Below are 19,033 nucleotides of genomic sequence, written 5' to 3'. Positions count from 1 at the left end.
ATTCAATTTAGCCTGCCCCACGGGGAATGGGATTTCAGCAGCTACCGAGAGCAGGAGGAGGAGGGGGAGGAGGGAAGGAGGGGGTGGTGGATGAGGTAAGACAAGAAGAGGAGGTGGGATGAAGGGATCTTGGGCAGTGAGTGGGGGTGAGGAAAAAAGAGAAGGAGAGGCCAGGCTGAGATATGGAGATTGGCAAATGGGAGTGGCATGGTGGCTAGTTGCAAGAATTCATTATTGTTGCATTAACTACCATGACGTAAGAACCTGTGTGTTTGTCCGTGTGTACATGCATGTGTGCAGTGATAAGCGCCATAGACACACACACACACACACACACACACACACACACACACACACACACACACACACACACACACACACACACACACACAAAACACACAAAACTCACACAAAACTCACACCTTGGCAGGCAGAAGGGCTGTGCACCATTGCACGCTTGGACAGAGCGTTATGTGGGAAACCCTACAGTTATATTATTCAATCCAAATTCAAATGGGCTTGTCAGGAAAGCTCCTGCTTTTTATTACCTGTCAGAAAAACCAAGGGATGGACAGAGCAGAGGGGAGCAAATTAAACGACAGTAAATAAGACCCCCTATCTCTCTCCGCTCTCCCCCTGCCGTTCTGCCATTCCTCCCTGCACTGTATTTTGGAGACACACACACACACACATTTACAGATTTTGACAGCATGTTGTTGTTCAGCTCTATCTGGAGTTTACCTTAACCAGGTTTTATCTGTCAATCAGATGCGGGAAGACCTAATTATTTTATTCATCACTGAATACAATCTCAAGCCAATGTGGAATCAACTGAGCCAAGAGCTGGATTTGATATTAAAGGAAAAGTCGTTCAGACATTTATTTAGATAGATTTAATGCACCTTTGACATCTGTAAAAGAGGAATCATGGGGAAATTGAGGGAAAGAAGTCAAAGAATAAAATGGGGGGGGAAGAGGAGCTGATGGAGGGATTTCTTAAGGATGAGCTCTGCATGTGGAGAAGTGGGGGGGAAGCGTGGTGTTTCCTCAGAGTACACACACACACACACGCAGAACAGCCTCCTCCCGTCTTGCCCCTTTCAGCCAGGCATAACCCCTGCCATCTGTCCACCCTCCCTCCTCCTCTCTTCCTCCTCTCTCCTTTTTACCCTCCTCCTCCTCCTCCTCCTCCTCCAGCCCCGACTCCAGATCATTTAGGGCCTTATATTCCCCACCTATGCTAACTGATGGCATTCAGAGAGGTGCTAGGAGTTTTATTGTTTCCCTTGAGAGCCAGAGCTGCAACAAGAGGAGGGAGAGTTTTTTTTAGTTGTACCCTAAGCAAGCAGAGAGGCTGTCTTCTCTTTGCTCACAAAATATCATCATTGTTCATCATCAGTCATTTAGAGAACTGAACTCAGTATAAACGTGACTATACAGTTTCAACCCCATCACATGTCTTCTACTCACTGCATCATTTAGTATCAACATCTAACATGTGACCAGTTCTGCCATTCTCATTGGGTTATTGTGTTTTAGACATCCAAGCTTGTTTTTTTGTATTTATTTTGTTGTATTTTAGCTTTGTAACTGACATTGAATCACCAGGAACAGAAAATGCTGTTCCCTGCTACTGACTTATTATTTTATGACTTTCTGTGCTGTATTGATCATGCCACCAGGCTGCCATCCTGCTCATTCTTTCCCCTCTTATTAACAATAATGTTGAATGGATTAAAGTAATTTATCAGATAATGCTTTGTTTGATTTTATAACAATGCTTTGGGTTTTTTTGATGAATGGTTTGATCTCTGGTAATTTTAAGATAGGAATTTCTAATTATTTTTCAAGTATTCTTTGCCCTTTTTATTAGAGAGATTACAGGAAATGGTGGGGGAGAGACACAGGTCCCCTGCCAGACTTGAACTGGGGATGTTGCATTCCATGTTCGGAACCCCTAGCCCACCGCAGCGCCTCATTATTTTTTAACATTTTTGTGTTATTAACAGTATAATTTAAAGACGTAATCTGTAGATGAATTAATAGCATAGAATACATTTAGTTGCAGCCCTAAATGGGTAATATTGTTTTGTTCCCAAATCTACCACCAACTTCCAACTTTGCCAGGTGAAAAGGACAGTTGGATGCATTTATAAACTGTATTTGAATGAAGCGATAAAAGAGCCATATTAGGAGTGCCTCTCCTAATCCTCCATTGTTCTTTGTCTGTCCCCTGTCCCACAGAGGGGCTGCTCTAATTAAAGACTAATAATTGTATTGTTTTATAAAGCCTATAGAGACAGAGATTCTGCTCTTCAATCATTCACTCTCTCCAATGTGCCCTGCACATCGAGGGCTATCTAACTGGAGGAAGTCTATAACCCACTGTGACTGACTGTTTTGGGTGGGTGTGTGTGTGTGTGTCAGCTGCGCGGCATATAGTAGGAGGAGGAAGGAAAAAGCCAAATCTAAATTAAAACTTTAAAGCACCATTATTTAATTACCCCAAAGGCTGTGGATTTGAAGGGGGTGTGTGTGTGTGTGTGTGTGTGTGTGTGTGTGTGTGTGTGTGTTTGCTCATGCAAACGTTTGCTGCTGTCCAGGATTATTTCAGTTTTTCAATTTGCCCTTTCTCCTCTGTGTGTGTGTGTGTGTGTGTGTGTGTGTGCGCGCGCGCGCTTGGGCATTCATGTGTGTGTTGTATGTGTGTGACCACAGTGTAACCCCTTATTGGTTGCCCTCTCCCGTTGCCCCTCCTTCACCTCTAGCCTCCACACACACATGGATGCAGGCATGCTGAAGCCCCGGCAGATAAAAAGGCATTATGGTAAATTCCACTTAATGACAAATTTTTAATTTGGAGAACAGGGCCTGGTGAATAGAGCTTAATTACCGGGGCCAAAGATCCCTCGGAAAAATAACCCCCTCGACGTGCCCAACCTGCCCGATAATGGAGCGCTCCACAAAATGCCTCAGATTAACCAACGCCGTTTATCTACCCCCACCCTCCCCGTCTTTCTCTCGCTGTATAATAACAAAAATAACAATCATGAAAATTCTATCTGCCTCCCAGCCCCCATCACCCCACTTCCCTCTCACGCTCTCCCGCCTTTATACCCTCCCCGCCCACAGCCTGGCTCACTCCCGCAGGAGGAAATTCATCAAAATGAAATTGAGGTTGCAACTCACTGGTTTTATTAAAATATATTTGCCCCTTACAGACGCTGCGTGTTGGTGTGTTTGTGTGTTTCGCTGCAGAAGACAAAAGGGGCCCCCTGAATAATCTGGCCAGTTTTATCAGCGATATTTTTATGTTCTTGCGTACACGAGTATGATTTTTTTTGCCATAAAGTACTTGTTAAACACTTGTTGATTAATACGCTGCTCTGACACAATACTGGCTTCAGTAAAACCTTGAGACTGACCTTCACTACAAATGGGCATATTGAAGGAAATGGAGGAATGTGTTGCCACTGATACAGTATAATGTCTTTTTTTTTTTTTTCATGTGGGCATGTGTAAAAACTCTTAATTCACAGGTTAAATGGCTAAACTTGAAATTATTTTTATCATTGTTTGCCCTACGGTGTCAGAAAATTGTACCAAAAAAGGCACACTCCGCATCCAAAAATGAATTTACTGTCACACAAGATAAAGAAAACCAGTAACATCCTCATAGATTAGAAGCCAGAACTAGATCATGTTTTCAATTTATTTTGACATAAATGAATAATTGATGGCCAAAATAATTGTTTCAGCACTACTTTAACATTATACTGTGTAAATCATCTTGGATTATATGAATTCAAAAAATCTTTAGTATATATTCATTTTGTGTTTTCAAGACAGGAGTTTTGTAGTAAAGTTATTCAGATCTATAATTTCAGTACTTTTATTTTATTATGCAGTGTAGCTTCACTCTACAGAAGACAGTTGCTCTAACTAATTGGTCTTGACAGTTTCATCTCCAAATTGAAAGCCTCTCTTGTTCCTTTCATACAATAATTCTGTGTTATGTAAATGACCAAAAAAGCCATGATTTCACAGCCCCAGATCAGTTTCCATAACCTCTAGGTTAACTCTATGTTCAAAGCTTTTAAATTTAAAGTCTGAGTCACTGATGTAATCTTTTAGTGATTCATCGTTTGATCAATATGACAGTAAAACTGTTGTTTTTATTATCCGGGAAAAGTCCAGAAGCATTTTAGTAGAGAGCATGTTAAAAAAACGAATGAAAAGTGAGAGCTTGTGCCGCTTTTTCTATTGTCCTGTAATGTGTCATAGACAGAAACTGTCCAAGCATGTGAGACCAGCAGAACTGCTCATGAGTCATGATTGTGTGCTTAATAAGAACCAATGATTTTCAACAGATATATGGAGATAAATTTTGCGTTTGAATTGAAAATCTCCACTAAATAGACAGCTAACGGATATTAAAAAGACACAATGACTACCTGGCTCGGGTTTGGATAACTTGAACATGGTAGCACGCCGTACTGGCGCACACACACACACAAAAACAGACACGCACTTTTCTTGGCCTTCTCTGGTCCCTGTTGTTGTGTACCCTGATTGGACCATGTGGTTGCCATGCGGTTGCCAGGCCGCGCCCCTGCTGTGTGGTAATTGGTGTCTGTGGTATTGCCGCGTGGCGACGGTGCTTTGACTGACAGGTTTGGCCACCTGCCTGCCCTGGCTGCCAACATGATGTGGAAGGGAGGAGGTGGCACGGGCTGGCAGGGGGTGAACACTCGGCTCGTCATGTGAGGGATGGCTAATCAGAGATGGGCTGCGATGAAATATGTGATGGCCGAACACAAGGAAGATTCAACAGGGACCAGGGTGAAGGCATCTGCTTGCATTTCAATTTTTCACCAAGCTGGGGAAGTCTGTGTCAAATCACTGATCACAAAACACCTTTTAAAGACCTCCTTTTGATATATATGCCAGTCTGTTATTTCAGGTTTATATTCAGGAAAGCGCCTTGGACTGTAACATGGTAGAAAATGTAGTAGCTTGCAAGATCTCTGCTAACCCATCAGATGTAGTCAGGCTTGGGCTGAGTATAGTTTTAATTATTTTCAAGTGTAATTTATAGAGAAATGTGTCTCTTTTTCTCTTTGACCTGCTGGCCAAGGTTCAGCACCAGCATGGGTACTTGTTTATTTACGTTCTGTGGTGCTGGTGTTTTAGCCTAGGCATTTTTGTGTATGATTTAATGTCCTCCTTCTCGTAATGTCAGATAAACCAAAACCTAAAATTTTGTGTCCCCTTGCTTGCCATGGTGTGCAAGAACACAAGTGATGCTCAGTGGGAACAGAGAAGGAAACGGGTTAGCCAATGTGTTGCATTAGTCAGCTAATGTCAGTAATGGATAAAATAAAGCAAAAATAAAGGCTTGGGTTGTTGTCAGCACCAGTTGGGTTCAGCCTTAAATATCAAGGAACATGTCAGGTTTTGGTCTCAGTTTCAGGCCTGTCTTACTTGACTAAACATTCAATAACAGAAAAAGGTTTAGAAATAAAACATCTTTAAATCTTATTTACGAAGAGTGTAACACTCAAAAACTCAGCTTATCTGCTGCACCAAGACTGTGTGGATGTGGTCAGATTTGATTGGCAGTTGCCTGGCAGCATAAACAAAAAAAAGCCCCAACCGTCATCAGATTCTGATTCATACGTTGCTTAATGTTGCCCACTTCAAGCCAATTAGATGACAGCACAGACAAAACGGCACAAACAGAAATCTCTCAGTTGAAACTAGAAGAGTGCATTCAGTAGAGAGCAGGTCTCCGCCAGGGGTGTCTGGGGGCATGTGAACAGGAAGAGCAGGACAGGCTGTGTGTCCAGTGTGTATGGAAGAGAGTATTGGAATGAAGGGGAGAAATTTGTTTTGTATAGTGTAAGAGATTTTTTTATAGTCTTTATTTTCTTTAAGAGTAGTGTAATGGTATTGTAACTGCGCTTCCTGGGTTTGCCTAACTGCTAAGGAAAGTCAAAACTTCTGAATTTTAACATTGTTATTTAGAATATTTTGTTGTAACACACCAAACAAAATAAAACCCCTCCCTCTCCCCTCTCAAATAAAAAAAGAGTTGAATCTTACTGAATTGTCCCTCCCGGATCCCTTACTTATTCATCTTGTATCGTGCCAGACTTCAGCCCATCTGCACATGAGGCCCATAACATCGGTTATAGGCCTCTTGTGCAGATGGCTTCAGTTCAAGATGAGACCAAACTTTTCTACGGATGTCAGTTTTTCTAAAAACATACTGTAGGATTTTCAAAAATTGTGAATCACAGCAACTACTAGAGGTCATTGAGCATACAGTCATAAATGTGCACAAAAAAAATGAGGTAGGCGGAGGTAATTAAACAAAACAAAACTTTTTGGCAGAATATGTCGTTTCCCATGTGAAGCCCTCGGAAGTGTTTTTCCTTCATTCCAGACAGTTGAACTACATACTTGAAAATTAAGGCAATTGCAAAAAGCCACGGTTTGAGAATGACTGTTGACTAGCTGCTTTTACTTTGACTGGGCATTTATTTCAGATGAACTGTTGTATATGAGCTCTCTCTTTCTCCCTCTGTCTGTCTAACAGAGAGATCAGTGAAGAAAAGTAAGAGCATGAAATGAAGCCAAATGAAATCTGCAGCTTTAATCTATAATAGGCCTGTACAGCTATTGATCTATTCCCTGCATGGCAAATATCCACTCACACACACACACACTCACAGTGTCTATCTCCTTGTTCTGCATATCATTTCATCTTTTCTGCCTAATTTGCCCCACGCCCCCCACTGTCTTCCACAAACACTTAGTCCTCCTCTACCTGGGATGGGCTTGATATTCAGCCGGCATCTCTTTTGTTGTGTTGTAATGTGCTCCATGGCCCATACCCATGGCTCACCTCTACTCCTACCCCTCCACCCCTACCCCCTCCTCTCACTGTTCTTGTTCATCTCACTTGTTCTCCTGCTCTCTCTGCTGTTGTGTTTTACATCCTCGGCCAGATTTTTCTGTCACACAAAAAAAGCGTGGAAGAGCTACTGGTTTGTGTGCATCTGTGCGTGTGTCTGCATGTGTGTGCGTCAGACTTAGGCAACCTTTTGGTGTGTTTAACCTCGCAGAGGGCAAGCTGTAGGGCAGGGGTGATGTCACAAAGGAAACTCTATTTTATTTGTACACACACACACACACACACACACACACACACACACACACACACACGCACAGCCTGCACACTGCCGCCCACCCTCACCATTGTCATGTATAGTGTTGCTAATCCGGCCCTGTCGCTTCAGTATCAAACATAACCTCCTCTTTCACTCCCCGTGTGTGTGTGTTTGTGTGTGTGTGTGTGTGTGTGAGCGCGCACACGCTGGTTTGGTGTGTTAATGGGCTGCTGCAACAGTGTGGTACAATGGGCAGGCTTGCTTGGGATGCTTGTTTAAGTGTCGAGACAGGGAAAGAGGGATTGGAGCAAGGCAGGCCAGTCAAAGGCTTTGATGTTGCTGGGACAGAGGGGAGAACAGCTTGTAGATGACACAAACACACACATTGTAGGAAACTAGTTAATGGTGACAGTTGAGGGTTGTTGTCAGGAGAGACTGCTGCATTGAAGACTTGGGTGTCTGTCTTGACGTTCTCAGTCTCGCCTAGACTTGAACCACCTTACCTGGACCTCGTCCTGTGAGAAGGATGTAGCTTGTGGTCCCCTTATATTCCCTTCAGTGTGTGTCACCCCAGGAGAGCTGGGTGTTCATGGTTCATTAGCCACACGTACACTTCTGTTCTCACTGGTAGAAGGGACAGATTCAGAGCATTCAAACACACATACATACACACACACCGACACCAACATATACACACAATTTCTGTGTTTGTTCTGTTCTGCCAGCTCTGATGAACTGGCACGCAGCCTCCTCCCCTCTCCTCCTCATCTTCTAGTAATCAGGGTACCTATGAGACAGACAGGTAGCATCTGTCGCCTTCTCTCCCCTGATCCTTCCCTCCCTCTGTTTCACTGTTTCCCCCTCTTCCACACCATTGTGTCGAATGTCCCTCAACGATGAAGTGATGTGATAATGTACGAGTAGTCCCGGAGAATGAAAAGAAGTGCAACTCACTGTTTTCTCAAATTTCTCTCTGCTGAATGTTTGGTTTACCACATGTGGAAATGTTTCACGACTCTTGCCGTCCCCTACTGAGGCATCGCATACATTTCTTTCTTTAGTGCCACTGGATTTTCAGAAATGTTTTGCCAAGAGATGGGTTTAAATTGAACAGTTGAAGTCAAGATGGCGGAGGTCTCTCTCTCTCTCTCTCTCTCTCTCTCGCGCGTGCGCGCGCACGTTCGTCCATTCAGCAGCTCGGTGAAGCCGCTGCCATCTGCTTATTCAGCTCCAGACTCCTTCAGATCAGTTGGGCCACGATGAAGCGAGCAGCTCTGATGGTTTGGTTTTGAACAGGGCCTCAAGGTTGATTAGCATATTTTCAGCCAGTTTACAGACAACAGGCCCCCACCCACACTCTCTTCATTCCTCCTCCGTCCTCTCCTCCACCCCCACCCATGTGTTTGATTCCTCGGCCGTGACAAAGAGCTTCACCCTTTATCTGTGTGTGTGTTGGTGAGATGGGGGGCCCTTAGATTAAGGGAAAGCTTCCTGCTCTTTATTTGGGGAGTCCCCCCGGGAGACGCTTTGGGAATGACTTTCGTTGAGTCACTAACGCACACACACACACTCAGACGCACACATACACACCTTTCATCCCTGCCCTTTTTTCATGCTGCCCATTGACAGGGTGCTGGTTGTTGTGTAACACCAACTACGCGTGCACAGACACGCACGTCACACAGAGTCCTGCCAGTCTGTTCACAGTAGGTGAGCACTGCAGAATTTCTGTTCTCTCTATACTAAACTAACCAGAACTAACTACACTAGAATAACTCTCACTGTAATTCTTACATTCTGTGACCGTGAGAACAACACAAATTATCACCAGTTTGTGATTTCTTTCTCCTTTCAAAGGGCTCCCTTTGCTTTTATTTTTTGATGATGCTCCCTTGTTGCACCTTAAAAATGTGTGAGACAATCTGTGTTTCCTGTGAGTATTTTCTTAAACACTGCTTTTTTTAAAAACTGCTTTTATCTTGTTGCTGTTCGGTTTCAGGTTAGTCACTTCACAATGCTTTGCACTTTATTGAAAAATTACTGGACTGACTTTGTCACCAGCCAGTCCTTTTGACAACCAGGAGAACATGTGACTGCTTCAAATAGATATGACTCATAGAGGAAGTAAAATAAAATTCACATTATGAATCCAACAAAGTCAGTTTTTAGAAATTAGTGCCACATGATTGCATCATCAATCCTAGTCTTGGTGGAATGATCTTCTGTGTTAGGTCCTCCTTTCAGAGAGGATGGAGGGAGCCCCTCTTAAAAACAGGATATACATTGTGTATATGGGCTTGTATATGGTGTGTCTATCTCCAAAATATAGATACATTTAAGCTGTTGTGAAAAACTGCCTTGGTTCAAGCCAAGCTAGACCACCATCTAAAGGATATTTAAAGGTTTTCATCTGCCAAAAGTAATCTATCAAGAGTGAGGCTCAAATGATGTTAATACAAAAAAAATCATCTAAATTGTAGTAACAAGCTTTTGCTATGATGGCTACAACATCAAGTTGCTTGCAAAGGGGAATGTGTGTGTGTGTGTGTGTGTGTGTGTGTGTGTGTGTGTGTGTGTGTGTGTGTGTGTGTGTGTGTGTGTGTGTGTGTGTGTGTGTGTGTGTGTGTGTGTGTGTGTGTGTGTGTGTGTGTGTGTGTGTGTGTGTGTGTGTGTGTGTGTGTGTGTGTGTGTGTGTGTGTGTGTGTGTGTGTGTGTTTTGGAGGTGAAGGTCGTGGCAGAAAGAAGCCTCATCCAAACAGCAGCCATTTTAATTTGTTTGACAGGGAAGAGAGGTGATAACCTCCCTCTGCAGCCGAACACCCGGGGGGGGGGGGGGGGGGGTTAGAAAACAAGGAGAGAGTGAGAGAGCGAAAGTGAAGGAAGCAGGGCTGAACAGAATGGTGATAAGGGGGCGGATAGAGAGAGTCAGAAAAAGAAAGAGAGGTGGAAAGGAGAGTGTAATATTTGATTATGGCTCAAGGCTGTATGTTTGTCCAAAGGCTAAAGACTGTCAACCAGCTAATCGTGGGGGTCGATGCGTGGGTGTGTCTGTATGTGTCTGTGAAAGCATGTGAGCCTGTGCGGGACGTTGCTATCAGCACATAATTTATGCTGAGTACACGTGTCTGTGTGTGTTTCTGTGTGCGTGCGAATTTTTGTGTGTACGTTATGATTTCTGGATGTCAGTTACAGTTCTGTGGGCCTGAGGAGAATACAGTGGTCTCCCTCAGGGCGCTGTTAGTGCCACTCTCATACAGATGTGCTGGGCCGCCACTGTGTCAGTTTCAGTGTGTACGTGTGTGTGTGTGTGTGTGTGTGTGTGTGTGTGTGTCCTTCCCTTACAGGAAGCTAAACTTACTCCTCAGGGTTTAGGTTTTCTTAATAGGGTTGGATATTGTCTAGACACTAAAAGAACTGTTGAAAGCAATGAATCCACCTTTGTTGTCTGTCGATTTAGGCTGCTTTAAACAGACATTTGTCATACTGAGCATTGACGCATGTGTAATCCGTACTGTGGATGCACAGTAGGACTAAACTTTGCTGTCAGGAGTGGATAAGAGCACTTTGTAAAAGCATATTTTGTAACAAGTTCTTGTGAATTCCAATTCTTGAACTCTAACTATTCTATTATTTTTTTTTAAATCTTCCCATTTTCATCTGTTTGTTTATTTTTTATTGTGCTTTTGTGTGTGGTTAATAAGAATAGTGTAGCCTAAAGACATTTTCAAGAACGCTGTATGTTGACAAACATGACAACTACAGAACGATAACATAATAATGTTTGCTTGTAAGACTGTGATCAATATCACACGCTAGGTAAATTAAAACAAAAATGTACTTAAAATTGTGCATGAATGAATATATACTATTGAAAATAAATTCAGAAGCTTAAGCAAATAAATTTACTTTAGCAGTATTTCAAAATGCATTTTTCTGTCCTGCCAGATGTTGAAGAAGAAGCCGGCAGCTGGTTGGTTTCTGAAAAGGACAGGGAGGTAGGTGGGAAATTTGTAGCTTTGCAGTATGTCAAATATATCCTGACATTCAGCCACCCTTGTCTTCTGAGGTCTTTTTACAAAATATTTTGTGCTTGTTTGAATTACAGCGATTTTCTGAAAAAGGGGGAAGAAAGTAGATGCGTGTAGCCAAAACACTTTTCTCTAAAATTAATGCAAGTGTTTGGTTAATTAGGGCTGGTTCTCTATAAGGATATACGCCAGGGTAAAATGTAAGAAGTAATATATTATTTCAATATATAACATTTGAGGGTATGGAACACAACACCTGTTTTTCATCTGTCGGAAAGAGTTGGAAAATAGCTTTTCTCTGGTTTTCGCTCAAAGTAAATGATTGATCTGTTTTTGTGTGTTCAAAACATCCAGGTAATTCTTGTAAGTCTCACTATCAGCACACATGATACATTAACTGTGTGTTTCAGGCTCAGATCTATAACAAAGACAAGGGGGCCAGGATAGCGGTGCACCGGTTGTCAAACAGATACTATACTGGCAAGAACGTCCATTGTCGAAACTGCAACAAGACCGGACATCTCTCCAAGAACTGCCCTGAGCCCAAAGTCGGTTCCACTCAGCAACATGGACAGCTTATAAACACTGTTACAAGTAAAAGCACGTAAAACTAACTGTTATGTGAGTATAACTATGTGTGTGTGTTTGCAGAAGTTGTTGTCCTGCTTCCTTTGTGGCACCCCAGGCCACCTGGCCAGTGAATGTCCCAATAAACACTGCAACAACTGCGGCCTGCCTGGGCACCTCTATGATTCCTGCAGCGAGAGAGCGTACTGGCACAAACAGTGCCATCGCTGCAGCATGACGGGGCACTTCTTTGATGTGAGTATAGCATCCTGTTTTATTAGGTTTTAATACCAATAAGAGATGAAGACTCTACATATATGAGTCCAATGCAGGCACATAGAAATAACGCCAGATTTACCTTCATCAGGGCAAACACACCACATGGCCAAAAGTATGTGGACACCCAAACATCACACCTATACATGATTGTTGAGGCCAGTTTATCCCAGAGGTGTTGGATGGGATTGCATTCTGTACAGACCAGTCATTTTCACCAAACCCCAAACTCCGTAAAACATTTTGTATAGAGCTTGTGAATGTGAGCATTGTCGTATTGAGACAGGGAAAGGGCCATCCAAAGTTGGAAGCAGGTTATTATGTTAGAGCCTATAGTGCATGCTGTAGCAATTAGAATACCCATAATTGGAAGTAAGGGGCCAAGTTCAAATGAAATACATAGTACGTATGATGTAGTTAAACACAATTTGAAAGTTATCATAGGACCTGAAAATAAATCAGTGCTCAAAGCAAATTGACTATAAAGTTATGAAGACATAGTGTATCTAGTAAAAAGAAGGGAATGAAGTATTGCAGAGTAAGAAAGTTATGAATCCAATCAACGTTATGCTACTGTACTGTATGAGCAAGTACAGATAATGTATGTGGGGGGCTTTGGCCTAATGTAAACATGATGAAGCATCGACCACCTTTATCGCCCCCCCCATACTTTTTGTCTAATGAGTGACCAGGGGGTCAGCACACGCCGCTGTTCACATTAATTGATACACTTCAGCAATTACAGCTTAGTTATGTCTCTGCCATGCTGCATATTCCAGCTGTGTGTGTGTGTGTGTGTGTGTGTGTGTGTGTGTGTTGGCACCGAAGGGTGAATCTAATGGCCATCAATGACAATTATCCCACCGCAACGTTCATTACCTTGCCCATTTACACTAATGCCATAGAATGGAAAACCCTGTGTAAGAGCCTGCTTGTCTCTCCCCCACCTTGCTCGCTCACTCTCTCTCTCTCTCTCTCTCCCTCTCCGCCAGTCAGTCATGTACTGTGCTCTGTGTAATGGATGAGTAACCAGGTGAACACCAGAGGGAGAGGGGAGACCAGGACACATACCGCCCATTTTTTCGCTCTTTCTTTCCCCCTCGCTGTCTTTTTCGTCCATTCTTTCTCCCCTCTTCCTCCATATCCTCACGCTTTTGCATACTTTCAACAGCAAACAAAGGTGCAAAGTTGCGTGTTATTGTAATTAGCCTTTTCTTGGAATGCATAACTTTTTTTGTTTTTCTCCATACACTCACAAATTATACTGTATGGGTTAGCGTGAGTGTGTTTGAGAGAGAAAGAGAGTCAGGTCTCTGTCCCCTGGGCCTTTCTGTGTCTCTCATTAAAGACAGACGGTTGACGGAGCGCGAGTGTGTCGCTCGACTCGCCTGTCGCCCTCGACAACAACACACTACCCCGGCGGTCTGGAGGGAGAGAGCAAACGGGAGGGAGTAGGGGCGGGTGTGGTGAGGGGTGGTTGAAGAAAAGAAAGCTAGATGAGATGTGGAGGAAGATACAGCTATCGAAATTCATATTTACCCATCTACAATTATTTACAAATCTAAACAGCTCCTCCTGCCTAGCAATCTCTACAGACTGCTTTAAAGGTCAGGATTTGAACAAGGACTTTGGGCCAAATAGTCTCTTTTTTATATGAAAATAATTTGCATATTATGCAAATTAGTATAAGGACTTGTTTAGTGTATGCAAGAGAAAACTAAACATAGTGTTCTTCGCAGAACAGGTTTAAATCTCCCTCTCTCTCGGTCCCTCTCGCTCAGTAGGTGTGTAAGTAGATAAATCTTGTTGCCTGCGGCGACTGCGGCATTTTCAATTTCCCAGTGGGAAGTGGCGGCGGTTGGGAAAGGATGTCGGAACGCTTAAGGAACAGCGTGGCGAAGCACCGGAGATAATGCTTTAGCCACACCGGGACAAAACGACTGACTGCCTTTCTTTACTGACTGTTTGAGTGACTGACTGCATAGGGATAGATGGAAGGGAAACAGGCTGAGAAATCAGGGTGATAAAGGTTTAGCGAGAGACAGAGGAAGAGACTTGAAGAGTCAGACAGCCAAATAAATGGCAACATGATCTGCTTTTCAGTTTCCTTTTGGCCCTTCTCTCAGACCTATGTCAGCATCTGACTAAATACTGTTACTGCTCTTTCTTAAAGTGTCTTTACTAGCCTACTCAGAAGTAAGAGAAACACATATGCTGCAGATTGTTTTTTTCCCTTTCTTTTAAGTCTGTGTTATTCCTTTCCTGTCTGTTTGCCTGTAGATTTGATGACCATATATAGTGTGTTCTTTTCCTCTCCTCAGGCTTGTCCAGAAATCTGGAGACAGTATCACATCACGGTGAGTCTCTTACCACAAAACCAACACTGTCAACCAACTACACTCTACTGCTGTTCACACTTTCACCTGAGCGCTGCTCTGCTTCTTTATGTTTTTCATCAGGTATCGTATTTACGTGAAAAATGTTGAATCTGGGGAGGACACAGCCTGTTGTCTGAGCTCCAATTTTAAATGCTTCTCCTCTAACCGAAGCGGCCTTTCTATTAATTGCAACTCCCTAAATCTCAGATTAATCTCAGTTGAGGGAGGTTGTGAAAGTGATGGGGTTGTAACCGCTGATGTCTTTCCAGGAGTACCTTCGTCTGTCTTACCAGGAACCCCCCCCTTTTCAATTAAAATCGCCTTAAGAGCTTCCTTAATGCTTTCTTTAAGTCGCCTATCACTTCTAGTGATTTCAGTGTCATTACTAGAGGCGACATTCAACGACTGATCCTTAGTAAAACTGTCTAGAAGCTCCTCATAAGGTTTGGCCAAAAAGTCACTTTTCACAGTTCACTGTATACTTACTCAGGATACAGAAAGCTTAAAGGCCTTTCAATTCAAGAACAAGCTTGATCGCAAAGGTTGCATTCAAGAACACTTCACCTCACCTGTGCCAATACAACCCACAAAGTATCCAAACAGTGTAGTATTTAAGTACAGAGTGAAAAACTCAATGCTCCCTCTATCGAAAAAGTTCAGCTTCCAAAATAGCTGATCCTACAACAAACTGATGTAACAAAAGCGCCAAAAGTAGCACACAAGTAGGTTCCCTAGAACTTATCGACTTACCAGTCACAAAATTGTCTTAAGATGCATTCAATAAATAGTAAAACCTAACTACAACGCAAAGCTCCTGCACAAAGACAACTTAAGTATCAACTACAGCGCTAACAAAGCTGCAAACTACTGACAACTGACAACACAAAGCACAGTGAACCAAAGCCACCTTGCAGATTTATCAGTAATAAACCCTAGTCTCTACCTACCAGAAACTGTCTCACGCCTAGCTGTCTTCGGCGAGGCAAAGACGCTGCACAGCACCATCAGTCAAACAAGGCCAACAGCTCTAGACAGCATACCACCAACATAGACTAAGGGCTCCACCCAGGATTACCTCAAAACAAAAAAGGCAAAATAATAGCGTAGTGAGCTAATGGAAGAACTGAGAAAATTGTTTTAGCTGGTTGACTTTGAAGCCTAACTTACAAGGGTTTTCTTCTAAACTCAAGGGTATCTTTGGAAGACTAACTGTTGACCTTACAACCTTGGCTATGTATTTTCCATACCATGAAGTTTAGCCTTATACTAGTTCTCTTTTTCAGTGTGTAGAGTGTACTAACAGTTGGTACTCAAGCTGTGTCAAATTTGGCGAAGTCCCAGTGGACGTAGTAGTTCTGCTCAGAGTCCCAATTAAAATCAGAGAAATGTAAAAGAACAAGGTGGTAGTGGTAGAGGGGGCGACTAAGCCAGCAGCACACTCACCCTGACCCACTTACAACCGGGGATGCTTCTTAAATCTTTTTCATGCAGAACGTGCCTCATCAGAAAATAAATATTTTAAATCTTACTGCGAAATACTATTTTATTAACTGAGGTCTTCTGGAAAATGACACGGGACATTTAAATTATTTACTCAGTGTTTTAATTTATGTATATATATATGTAATATATATGAGTATGGTCCACTTACACGAAGAAACAGTGCGCTGGATTGTGGAGGTTTTGCGTTAGTAGGTATAGATTGCATTTATAAAACCAAACTCTAACCTCTGATAACATTGAGGTGTGGTGGTGATGACCCTCACCTCATTCTCTCCGTATGCTTTATGACGTATCTTTCAGCGTTTATCAAAATCAACCAGGCATTTGAGCAACGTGACAAGGTCTTCTCGAGAATCAGATCATTTGTAGTTTAGCAGGTGGATTTTCCAAAAAGCCACGCAAAAAGAGTTTTTTCTACGAGCGTCAGGAAGGCAAAGGTGTTACATGATCACTCAAAATCAATAAGCCAGTTGTGATTGGTATTGACCTCGCCCTGTAGCAGGTGAGTGAAGCATGGTGGAAAAAAAACATCTAAGAAGATTAAGGGAGTGCCAAGAGTGATGGCAACCTTTTATTTATTTATATATATATATATATATATAAAATATAAAATTTTGGGGGCTTCATTTTCAACCTAAATGCACATGTGACATCCGTGTGTGTGTATTTGTGTTTGTGCAAGAACAATGTGTCAGAGAGTAGAAAACTGTGACAGTCACATGGGCCATATGTCAACTGGGGATGCATTTGCGTGTGTGTGTGTGTGTGTGTGTGTGTGTGTGTGTGTGTGTGTATCCGAAATCTAAAAAGATAACTAGTTTTCTTGGCTGTGTGCGCGTGCCTCTGAGTGAGGGGGTGATATAGACCTCAGCCTAAGAGAAAAGAGCAGCTTGTTTGTCAATTAAAAGACGTGATAAAGCATGAAATGGGCTGCCAACGCCACTCGGGACAAGGGAGTGAGAGAGAGAGAGAGGGAAGAAGAGTGTGTGTTTGCATATATCTTGGCGTGCATTTTGTGTGTGTGTGTTGGGGGAGGTCTGTCACTCTTCTCTATGGAGATTAATTAGCAGGGGCTGTCTAATGAAAAGGCAGCATCGTTAGCGCTAGGGTAGCACGGCGGGAGAGGCGGAGGGAGGAGGAGGAGGAGTACGGAAGAAGGGAGGAAGAAGGAGGGAGTAGGACAGAAGTTCCAGGGGAGACACTGGCAGAGAGGATGGAAGTTTAAGTTTAATTGTTACTCACACGGTGGCAGGGGGGTGGATGATGTATGTTTTACTGTAGAGTTCCGCTTTGGACCACAGATGAGAGGAGAAGATGCTGATGAAAGAGCAGCACAAAGATTCTTTGGTCGCCTCGCAAGATGATGAAACCATTTTTTGTGTGTTTCTGTGTGTGTTTGTGTGTGACGGCATGCTTTAACGGGTGGAGGATTGTGACCCAGGTCTAATTGAAGTATTTAAGCCGTTTTAGCACTGGGAACAGAAGGTCGTTACAGATCTAAACTGGCATGGGGGTTAGGGTCTCGTGCAGACACCAACACACACACATAAACACACTTACACATATGCATACACAGGGCTCCTTCTGTTTAAGACAGCCTCATTTTATTCATGATGCTGCTTATGACCCTGAACTCCCCAATGTGAGAAGGAATGTGTGCGTGTGTGTGCGTGTGTGCGTGTGTGCGCGCGCGCTTTGGGAGATGTGACTCTGTCACCTTCCGCTGGGCTCAGCCAGGTGTGAAAAGGCATTCTGTCAGACCTCCCTGCTACTGGGTCCATTTATCCTTTTTGTGTGTGTGTGTGTGTGTGTGTGTGTGTGTGTGCGCTAGGTCCGTTTATCTTCCGAGAGTGTATGTGTTGTCTGCCTGCACCTGGCCCTCAACTAACAAACTCCTCCAAACCACACAGTATGGACCACAAAGCCCTGGGGTATTTACTGAGAAAGTAAGATACTGACACACATGGACACACAAAACACACACACACACACACACACACACACACCCGCGCGCTTCTACAAATATATATAGAGAGGTAAATAGAGTAAAAAGCTATCCACAACATTTTCATCTTGACTGTGACAGTGGTTCTGAAGACATTATTACACAACAGTGATATTTACACAAAGATTTGCTTCGAAGAACAGGTTTACTTCCACAACTCTTTCTCAGTCTCTCTTTCTCTTTCACCCACACGCCCACGCCCACAGACACCCGGGTTTTACTTCTTTCTTTTGCATACAGCTTTACAGCGTGGGGTCGCTCCTTTTCCTATATACCCCATCCGCCTACCTGCTTCCATCTTTGTGTTTTATTGTGCATGCGAAGTATCATCAGTGTGATTTTTATAGTATTATAACTGTTTTGGGGGGGATTAACATAGTTTGATATACATATTTCAACCAAACAACGTTGTCTATGTGTGTTTCTTTTGGTGTTTTCCTTCCTTTCCCAGACTGCCTTTTGACCAAGCCCAAAAGAACAGGTGTGAACTTGCTACTTTCAGTCTTAAGATGGGTTTATGGTTGAGTCACTTTTGTTATCGCAGCATGGCTATGATCTCGCCTGCACCTCATATACAAATCACATTGCATCATGCCTCTTCTGCTTTGGATTTCTTGATTGAGTGTCAGTGCAAAATGGTGATTATAGAGAGAAGCCATTTTTTAGATTTAGTTCTGTTCTTAAACAATATCTGAGCGCTACTGTAAATGTGACAATGATGTCAAGTTGTCTATGTTAAGCCAGTCAGTAGCAGGAATACAACAGTACACCAAAAGGAAGACTGAAAACTATCACCAAACTGTAGCATAGGGCTTCATCTGACAATTATTTTCATCATCAAAGAATCTGTCAGTTATTTTTGAGATTAATTAACTAATTGTTTGGATATAAAATGTCAGAAATGAGAGGAACAATGCCCATCTCAAGTTCCCAATGCTCAGGGTGACAACTTCAAATTGGTTCAACAAACAGTCCAAGGCTCAAAGGTCTTAAATTTACAATGAAATAAAACCCAGAAAAGCAGCTAATTCTGAGGCTGCTTTGCTTGATAAAAGGCAAAAAAATTATTAATAATAGATTACCAAAATTGGAAAACAGAAA

The 19,033-nt window shown here is 42.8% G+C and overlaps 1 protein-coding gene across 2 annotated transcripts in view; it reads left to right on the top strand.

Annotated features, from left to right (window-relative positions):
- zcchc7 (zinc finger, CCHC domain containing 7) overlaps positions 1–19,033 on the top strand; it is a 53,668-nt gene that overhangs the window by 16,803 nt on the left and 17,832 nt on the right. For both annotated transcript variants that reach the window (XM_038713498.1, XM_038713499.1), the window contains exons 4-7: positions 11,121–11,170; positions 11,614–11,751; positions 11,855–12,025; positions 14,368–14,403. In XM_038713498.1, coding sequence (XP_038569426.1) covers positions 11,121–11,170; positions 11,614–11,751; positions 11,855–12,025; positions 14,368–14,403 — 395 coding nt within the window. The remainder of the gene's footprint in view (positions 1–11,120; positions 11,171–11,613; positions 11,752–11,854; positions 12,026–14,367; positions 14,404–19,033) is intronic.

This window comes from Micropterus salmoides, unplaced genomic scaffold, assembly GCF_014851395.1.
Source record: "Micropterus salmoides isolate LMB-PRFRI ecotype aquatic unplaced genomic scaffold, ASM1485139v1 Ms_hic_scaffold_12, whole genome shotgun sequence".
Taxonomy (NCBI): Eukaryota; Metazoa; Chordata; class Actinopteri; order Centrarchiformes; family Centrarchidae; genus Micropterus; species Micropterus salmoides.
This window is presented reverse-complemented; position numbering and strand designations above follow the sequence as displayed.